This window comes from Micromesistius poutassou (genome assembly GCF_964030765.1).
Source record: "Micromesistius poutassou genome assembly, chromosome: 15".
Lineage (NCBI taxonomy): Eukaryota > Metazoa > Chordata > Actinopteri > Gadiformes > Gadidae > Micromesistius > Micromesistius poutassou.
Window position 1 is genome coordinate 2,304,166 of NC_140285.1, and position 10,000 is coordinate 2,314,165.

Below are 10,000 nucleotides of genomic sequence, written 5' to 3' on the forward strand. Positions count from 1 at the left end.
CAGTGAGTCCCTCTTCGTTCTGTCAACTTGCTCCGGTCTAGTGTCACTGTTGTTAGTGGTGTTGCTGTTATAAGTGTTAGTAGTGTTGTAGTGTTAACAGTGTAACAGTGTTACACTAGTAGGCTGTTGTACCAGTGGTAATCGGGTGTGACAATGCTCCATCCGGACTGAAGTTCGCTGGAACAAAGCCAGGACGGGGACCGGGGGGAAACCGGGGGGAGACCGGGGGGAGACCGGGGGAGACCGGGACAGAGGGAAACCGGGACGGGAACCAAGGCAGAGGGAGACCCGGACTGGGGCAGAGGGAGACCGGGACGCGGACCGGGGCAGAGGGAGACCGGGACGCGGACCGGGGAAGAGGGAGACCGGGACGCGGACCGGGGCACAAAAGAAGTGTTCATCAGGCTCTGGTTGAGTTAAACAGGAGGATATGAATGGTGACGCATTGGGTTTGGTCACAAACTTCCATCCTGTTCTCCACCTTCCCTGAGGGGAGACCCAGACGCTGAGGCTGATTGGGGTCAGGGTTAATACCGGGTGACGGTCCGGGTTAGGGTCTGCATGGGCATTAATGTTCATCGCTTTAAATAACAGCTGTGATTTTTAATAGCTGGCGCCGGTTTGTTTCCCTGGTGGGGTGGGGCTCAACATGAGAGAAGCCACGATCCACCCGTGAGTGGGTAGTGGGTACCTTAGGGTAGGGTACCTCAGGGTAGGGTATCTTAAGGTAGGGTATTTTAAGGTAGGGTATCTTAGGGTAGGTTACCTCAGAGTCGGGTATTTTAAGGTAGGGTATCTTAGGGTAGGTTACCTCAGGGTAGGGTATCTTAAGGTACGGTATCTTAGGGTAGGGTACCTCAGGGTAGGGTATCTTAAGGTACGGTATCTTAGGGTAGGGTACCTCAGGGTAGGGTATCTCAGGGTAGAGTACCTCAGAGTAGGGTATGTTAAGGTAGGGTACCTTAGGGTAGGGTATCTTAGGGTAGGGTATCTTAGGGTAGGGTATCTTAAGGTACGGTATCTTAGGGTAGGGTACCTTACTTACGGTAGGGTATCTTAGGGAAGGGTACCCTAGGGTAGGGTATCTTAAGATAGGGTATCTTAGGGTAGGGTATATTAGGGTAGGGTACCCTAAGGTAGGGTATCTTAAAATAGGGTACCTTAAGGTAGGGTATCTCATGGTAGGGTATCTTAAGGTACACTGTAACACTTTGATGTAAATGTACAGCAAAATTCTAACAGTAATCTACTGTATTTAGGTTTTATAGTACAATGCTGTAAAAAAACAGTGCATGGTGGGAGATCTTTAAATGTACAGGCATTTACTGCCGATAGCAAACAGTCTTGGGAAAATAACGCTTGCCTCAAATGCCCATTTTATTTTAACTCATATGGCGAGATAAGAGTGAGCTTATATTTAATATATAGTTAGGTGAGTGCCGCAAGCAGCGCTCAACTATTTCTTTCTTTCTTATTCTCTACACATTTTTGGACCCAACTACAACTTAAAATGTTCATATTAGCTGTTTAAAATATTCTTCTTTTAAAATATTATTTTTATAATGGAAGTCAATGAAGCAAAGCCGTCCACCCATTCTCTGACACTTCAACTACTTCAGACTTTGCAACTGTCTTCGATATCAAATACCTTTTCAACAGTTATTATAATCAATAGTTTCATTTCATACCCGCTTCGTATATTTTCAGTTGCTCTCCCCAAAATGGGCTTGAGTGGATGGGTGGCTATCACAAAAGCTAACCATATCGGACGTTGTGGAGCCTAACTCATTTTCACGTCATGCTATCTACACAATTGATGCACAAAGCTGAGACTCCAAGGTTTCCAACGGTACACGCCTTATTATTTTTCTGCCAGTAGAGTACTGTAATATTACAGCGGCATGCTGTATATTGAGATCACAGCAAGCTACTGTGTTTATGATACAACTGGAGAAACCAGTTTTACAGTGTGTGTGTGTGTGTGTGTGTATAGTGTGTATATGTGTGTATAGTTGGCATCTGTGTGTGTTTTTGCGTGTGTGTGTGTGTGTGTGCGTAAGCATAGTTTGTGTGTGTCAGTATGTTAGTGGGAGTATCGGTGTGTGTGTGAGTGTGTGTGGGCCTGAGGTGATCGTCACCTTGAAGTATTCCTTGCATTTACATATGGGGGGGGGGGGGGACTGAGACAGAAAAACCTTGAACAATAGAAAGAGGGAGAGGGAGAGAGGAGAGAGACAGAGAGAGAGAAAGATTGTTTTGCAGGTGATCTGGTGCTGGTGCTTTCTTTAACAGCACCTTGATCTTCTGCGCAGATGCTATCAGACTGGCCTTGACTGATCTAAACAAGACACAAGTTATGAAGACCCACCCCCCAGCCCCACCAACACACTCTCTAGATACAATCGCCTGAAACACAGTAAAAGTAAACACAGTAAAGCTGGACCCCAACACCAGGGTTAGGGTTAGCCCTGACTAACTAACTAACCCTGCCCAACCACAACTCCGGCCCCCAGGGCTGTCACTACGCTGAACCACCCAGTTATAATCTGCCTCAGAGTATTGACTCACTCCCTTGGTGGTCTGAGGTCTGCGGTCTTGCCAACCAAGATTTAACAAAACAGGACAAACACCAAATTGAGAATGTATGCAGAGTTATGCAAATCCATTTTCCGCACCTTAACCCTAACCCTCTAACCTTAACCCTAACCCTCTAACCCTAACACACGCAGAGCAGAAAAACAATACACACTAAAATCCTAATCAAACCCTAATCCTTTAACCCTAACCCTCCAACCCTAACCCTCTCACCCTAACTCTCTCAACCTAACCTTCTAACCCTAACCCTCTAACCCTAACTCTCTCACCCTAACCCTCCAACCCTAACCCTAACCCTAACCCTAACCCTAACCCTCCCCAGAGAGACATATAGATAGATAGGCTACCGTGTACACGTATCTATCTATAGATAGATAGATTGATTGATATAATATTGATAAATATAAAATATATGGTATCCGGTGCATTAGGTTAAATATAAGTACCCAAGATTAAAGCGTCTCTTACTCGGATGAACATGTATGATGTCATCACACATGTTATGATGTCATCATAACTTTATGATGTCATCAGACACCTAATGATGTAATCACACATGTTAATCAGAGTAACAGACACTCTGCTTAAAGTCAACAAGCGACAAGGTGCAGAAACACTTGAGATTTTGCTGTTTTATCCTGAATAGACTAACCAAACATGAACGATAAAGAATGGCGACATTGCGGTTTAATGAATTGAAGATTAGACAGACATTACCACTAACTAACACTACAGCTAACTAACACTAACCCAAACTACCAATAACTAACAGTAACCCAAACTACCACTAACTAACACTACATTTAACTAACACCAACCTAAACCACCACTAACCAACAGTAACACTAACCCAAACTACCACTTACTACCACTAACCCAAATACCACTAACTAACACTACAGCTAACTAACCCTAACCCAAACTACCACTAACTAACAGGAACACTAACTCAAACTAACACTAACCCTAACCGAAAACTACCACTAACTAACACTAACCCAAACTACCAGTAACCAAAACTACCACAAACTAAGCGTAACACTAACCCAAACTACAACTAACTAACACTAACCCAAACTACCACTAACCCTAACCCAAACTACCACTAACTAACACTACAGCTAACTAACACTAACCCAAACTAACACTATCTTTCACTAACACTACAGCTAACTAACATTAACTCTTACTCAAACCACCAACTTGCACTAACCCTAACCCAAACTACCACTAACTAACACTAACACTAACACACGCACGCACACATACACACACACACACACACACACACACATACACATGCACATACGTGTGTACACACACACACACACACACACGTCTCATCTAAACAGAGGGTTTAAGGATTTAATGTCACAAAACCGAATTTGTGTGGTTGTGTGTGTGTATACAGTATGTTTGTGTGTTAGTGGAGGGCAGGATATGGCTACCATATACAGTACCCTAAGTTTCTCTATCTGAGGATACCCTACCTTAACCGTTGAGATACCCTACCCTAAGGTACCCTACCTTAACCCTTAAGGCAGCCTACCCTAAGACCTGTCTCTCTGTCTGCCTGTCTGTCTGCCTGTCCTCCAGGTTGAGGGACCATGGTCCTCCCTCAGCTCCTCCTCCTGCTCCTCCTTGGCCCCGCCGCCGCCCCTGCGGCGGCGTCCGGGCGCGTCCCTGATGATGTCATATCCCGGGTGGAGCTGCGGGGGGCGCCCCTAAGCCACCTGCTGCTGGACCCGCGCTCCGACCAGCTGTACGTGGGCGGCGTGGACCACCTGCACCACCTCAGCCCCACCCTGCAGCCCCTGAGCCACGCCTCCACCGGCCCCCGCCTGGACTCCCCCGACTGCCTGCCCCCCATCCTGGCCCAGGACTGCCCCGCCGCCCGGCCCACGGCCAATCACAACCAGCTGCTGCTGCTCGACCAATGGGAGACGGGGGTGGCGGGGGTGGCGGGGGAGGAGGGGGAGGAGGGGGAGATGGGGGAGGAGAGAGGACTCATCGTCTGTGGGTCCATCCTCCAGGGAATCTGCGACCGGAGGTGAGAGTATACTATATATAGGTTAATTAGTTATGATATATAATGTTATGTCATATTATATTATGTTATACAATTTTATGTTATGTGTTATGTTATGTTATATAACGCTATGTTATATAACGTTATGTTCTATTATGTTATGTTCTATAATCTATAATGTTATATCATGTTATATAACGTTATGTTCTATTATGTTATGTTCTATAATCTATAACGTTATGTCATGTTATATAACATTATACAACGTCATGTTGTGCCTCCCAGGAGTCTGGCCAACGTGTCGGAGCTGCTCTACGCGACCTCCGACCCCGTGGACACGCAGTACGTGGCCGCCAACGACCCGCGCGTCTCCACGGTGGCCGTCGTCATAACGACCGCCAGCAGGCAGGAAGCGGGCGGCCGGCTGCGGCTGATGCTGGTGGGGCGGGGCTACACCAGCCGGGGCCCCGGGGACGTGCCGCCTGTCACGGCGCGCCGCCTGGCCCCGACCCCTCCCCCCAGGCTGGCCTTCTCCCAGGAGGAGGAGCTGGGCAAGCTGGTGGTGGGCAGCTACTCCGAGTACAACAACCGCTTCGTCTACGCCTTCCGGCACCGCGCCCACGCCTACTTCCTGCTGGCGCGCCGCGACATGCGGCACAAGAAGGAGTACCTCAGCTACGTGGCGCGGCTCTGCGTGTCCGACCGGGGCTTCTACTCCTACGTGGAGCTGCCGCTGCTCTGCAAGGGGGGTTACAACCTGGCCCAGGGGGCGTGGCTCGCCGCCAACCTGGCCCGCCCCGCCCTCTTCGTCACCATGGCGACGGGGCAGGCCTCCACGTCCGTGGCGACGGGCCGCTCGGCGCTCTGCGTCTACGGGATGGAGGAGCTGGACGCCATGCTGAGCCGCACGCAGGAAGTGTGTTACTCCCAGGCAGGAAGAGGAAGCGGCGGGCTGGAAGAGGCCTACATAGAGTACGCCGTGTCCTCGGTGTCGCGGTGTCTCCGCCTGCCGCCGGTACATGCACACGCACGCGCACACACACACACGCACACACACACACGCACACACACACGCATGCATGCACACATGCGCATGCACGCACACACACACCACACTTACACAAACACACACCTACGCACAATCTCGCACACTCTCACACACACGCACTCTCCCACACACACACACACACACACATACACGCACATGCAAGCATGCACGCATGCACAGTCACACACACACACACACACACACACACACACACACACACACATATACACACTTTGATTTGTTTGTTCAGTTCGTTCAGTTTGTTAAGTCAGATGGTCTGTTACGTCATTTGGGAGGGAATCTCAGGTGTCTGGCCCTAACCCTTTGCTTATAAATATGGGGTACGCCCCGCAAATGGAGCCTTTTTTACACCCTGCCCTACCAGAAGGGTACTGTCGGTGGTGGAAACGCCAGCCGTAATTGAGCTGCCCCAAACCGTACCTTCACTAGTCCACCATCTGTACCGAACCGCACCGCACCACTCGGTGGAAACGAGGGGGCACAAAACAGTTTATTATTAGTAATGGTTTGTTATTACAGTTTCAGACGGTCACGGTGCTCGGAAAACAGCAAATTTCTGTAGCATTAGCCTATGACGCCGCTCGCTTATCAATTGTTTACCTATGGCAACGCGATTGCTACCTGCTGTAGTACTCTCATTGGCTGAAACGTTGAGAACGATTTAGACTCAATCTATATGAGGTTGAGGGGAGACGAAGCTCTGATCATTTGTGTCTTTTATGTACGCGACTATATTTTTGTTTTATGTTAAATAAAAAACAATCAGTTCTCTTGTTTTGGGAATCAGTTCTCGTCGTTCGCCTTCGGGATTCTGACCAAATCATTCACAAATCGCCCATGCCTAACACACACACATACACACACACAAACACACACACAGACACGCATATATATACACTCTGCACACACGCTTATATTTCCATAACATTATTGTCTCTCTCTCTCTCTCTCTCTCTCTCTCTCTCTCTCTGTCTCTCTCTCCATTCTTCCTGCAGGAGTCTGTATCTGAGTATCCCTGTGGGGGGGAGCACACCCCCAGCCCCATCGCTAGCTCTATCTCTCTTCCGGCCACGCCTACCATTACCATGACAACACAGTTGACAGCCATCACCACGGCAACGGAGGCGGGCCACACTATAGCACTGCTAGGAGACAAAGAGGGAACTCTACACAAGGTAGCACACTCAGAAACACACCCATACACACCCATACACACACACACACACACGCATACACACACACACACACACACACACACACACACCCACACACACACACACACACACTTACACACACACACACACACGCACACACACACACACACACACACACACACACACACACACACACACACACACACGCATAACATTGCATTCATAAAATTAAAGCTATAATCTATAATGTGATACATTAATAATATAATAATCCAATAATATATATAGTGAAACACTGTTTCATCACAGTATAGATTATTATAAACTATTATATGATTTTATAAAGAATATTTTATGCAAATATACAACAAATTTCATATTATTATAATTATAATTATTTTATGATTAATAATACAGCGCTGTGTGTGTGTGTTTGTGTGTGTGTGTGTGTGTGTGTGTGTGTGTTTGTGTGCGTGTGCCTGTGTGTGTGTGTGTGTGTATGTGCATGTCTAGGTCCTAGTCGGTTCTGATTGGTCAGGCAAGTTGTATGACAGTGTTCAAGTGGACCAGGGTTCTGCAGTCAGAGAGCTCCTATTGGACAGAACTCGGGAGCATGCCTATGTCCTCACCTCCAGCAAGGTACCACTGCCCTGGTGATTATCACTTTACACCTGGGGATTATCACTTTACACCTGGGAATTATAACTTTACACCTTTTGATTATCACTTTAATTTACTACTCACATTAAAATAGTTTATTATTACATTATACCTGTTTATTATCACATTATAAATGTTTATTACTGACCTAAAAACTGTTTATGATCACATTATAAATGTTTATTACTGACCTAACCACAGTTTATTAACAAAATATTGAATATAATAACTCATCATCATCATGGTCGTCTTGTAGGTGTCAAGACTCCCTGTGGCGTGGTGTGAGAGACAGACAGACTGTCAGGCCTGTCTCTCTCTCAGGGACCCCTACTGTGGCTGGTGTGTTCTGGAGGGAAAGTAAGAACACCTGTCTCTCTGCCTGTCTATTGTCCTGTCTCCCTCTCTCCCTGTCTTTCTCTATCTCTCTCCCCCTGTGTCTCTTTCTGTCTGCCTTCCTGTCTCTCTCTCACCCTCTCATTCTGTCTGTCTGCTTGTCTTTATCTCTCACCGGCCTGTCTGTCTGTCTGTCTGTCTGTCTGTCTGTCTGTCTGTCTGTCTGTCTGCCTCTGCCTGTTGTTGTGTTTATTGTTGTTGTTTATTGTTCTTGTTGTGGTCCTCTCTAGGTGCTCTCGCCAGCATCAGTGCTCGCGCCACACAGAGCCCAACCATTGGCTCTGGAGCTTCCAAACAGCCAATCAATGTGTGTCTATTCGGAGTCTGGAGCCAGCCAATCAGAGCAGAGATGTGCGAATACAGGTATGATGTCATTCACAAACCTGCAGCCCCTTCTAGTCTGGGTCTGTATTACCAAGCCAGAGTAGTTATAAAGCCTCTCAGATGAGTTATTAAGCCTCTTAGAATAGTTATCAAGCCTTTTAGAATTATTAACTATGAAGCCTCTTAGAATAACTATGAAGCCTCTCAGAGTAGTTATCCAGTTTCTCAGATTAGTCAAGTCTCTCAGAGCACCCTAACCCTAACCCACAACACAAGCTGATGATCCTCCAACAAAGGGCTTCTGCATGTGCCACGCTCACGGCTCAAGCAGAGAGGTGACAGAGCCTTTGCTGTCGCTGCTCCACGTCTGTGGAACCAGCTCCCCCAGGACATTAGATCCGCCCCCTCCATTTCTGCCTTCAAGTCTAGGCTAAAAACCCACTTTTACTCCCTGGCCTTCCTTGCCCCCTAACCATTTACCTACTGTTCATGTCTATGCGGTGTGCCCTGATATTGAATGTTCCCCCCTTTTTGTATTGATATTAGGACTTCTGGTCAAATTGTATTGTTGTATTGTATTATATCTTTGCTATTTGTCTTTTATTTATTGACATTGTACAGCACTTTGGTCAGTGTATGCTGTGAGTAAATGTGCTCTATAAATTAAACTTACATACTAACTTACTTACTTACAAGCGCTTTTGTTCAGGGGCCGTGTTGACATTTGACAAACATTTGATAAATTCAGAAATAATCTATCAATAAATAATGTGTGTGTGTGTGTGTGTATGTGTTACTCTATCTGTCTGTTTGTATCTGTGTGTGTGTGTGTTTTTAACTTTTTTTAACGTGTGTGTGTATGTGTGTGTGTTGTGGTTATCACTGTGTGTGTGTGTGTGTGTGTGTGTGTGTGTGTGTGTGTGTGTGGATGTGTGTGTGTGTGTGTGTGTGTGTGTGTGTGTGTGTGTGTTGCCTAGGTAACGCTGACTGTGGCCCACCTCCCCACCCTCTCGGAGCAAGACACGTTGTCCTGCGCCTTTGGGCTCCTCCCACTACAGCAGACAGTTGTCACGGGAACCATTATCACCTGTCAATCACCTTCACCAGAACTCCTCCCAGCACGGCCAACAGGAAGTGGTAAGAAAACCTAACCCTAACTAATAATAACTAACCCTAACTAATAATAACTAACCATTACTAATAATATCTATCCCTAACTTATAAAAACTAACACTAACTGATAATAACTAACCCTAGCCCCACAGGAAGTGGTAAAATACATCTAACCCTGTCCTGTCTTTATGAGTGCCAGATCACCTGACCTGTCCTGTCTTTATGAGTGCCAGATCACCTGACCTGTCCTGTCTCTGAGTGCCAGATCACCTGACCTGTCCTTTCTCTATGAGTGCCAGATCACCTGACCTGTCCTGTCTCTATGAGTGACAGATCACCTGACCTGTCCTGTCTCTATGAGTGACAGATCACCTGACCTGTCCTGTCTCCATGAGTGACAGATCACCTGACCTGTCCTGTCTCTATGAGTGACAGATCACCTGACCTGTCCTGTATCTATGAGTGACAGATCACCTGACCTGTCATGTCTTTGTGAGTGACAGATCACCTGACCCTGCCCGTGTCTCTGATGTTCGGTCATGTGACCATCGCCTCCACCAGCATGACCTTCTACGACTGTGGGGCCGTAGGGCAGCTCAACACCACCTCCCCGTAGGTTACACACTGCTACATACTGCTACACACTGCTACACAACATCACCT

The 10,000-nt window shown here is 47.2% G+C and overlaps 1 protein-coding gene across 1 annotated transcript in view; it reads left to right on the forward strand.

Annotated features, from left to right (window-relative positions):
- plxnb3 (plexin B3) overlaps window positions 1–10,000 on the forward strand; it is a 29,146-nt gene that overhangs the window by 3,728 nt on the left and 15,418 nt on the right. The window contains exons 2-9 of the mRNA XM_084479415.1: window positions 4,192–4,645; window positions 4,910–5,639; window positions 6,689–6,868; window positions 7,361–7,486; window positions 7,764–7,864; window positions 8,131–8,263; window positions 9,202–9,361; window positions 9,841–9,949. Of these exons, the coding sequence (XP_084335541.1) occupies window positions 4,203–4,645; window positions 4,910–5,639; window positions 6,689–6,868; window positions 7,361–7,486; window positions 7,764–7,864; window positions 8,131–8,263; window positions 9,202–9,361; window positions 9,841–9,949 (1,982 nt within the window). The 5' untranslated portion in view covers window positions 4,192–4,202. The remainder of the gene's footprint in view (window positions 1–4,191; window positions 4,646–4,909; window positions 5,640–6,688; window positions 6,869–7,360; window positions 7,487–7,763; window positions 7,865–8,130; window positions 8,264–9,201; window positions 9,362–9,840; window positions 9,950–10,000) is intronic.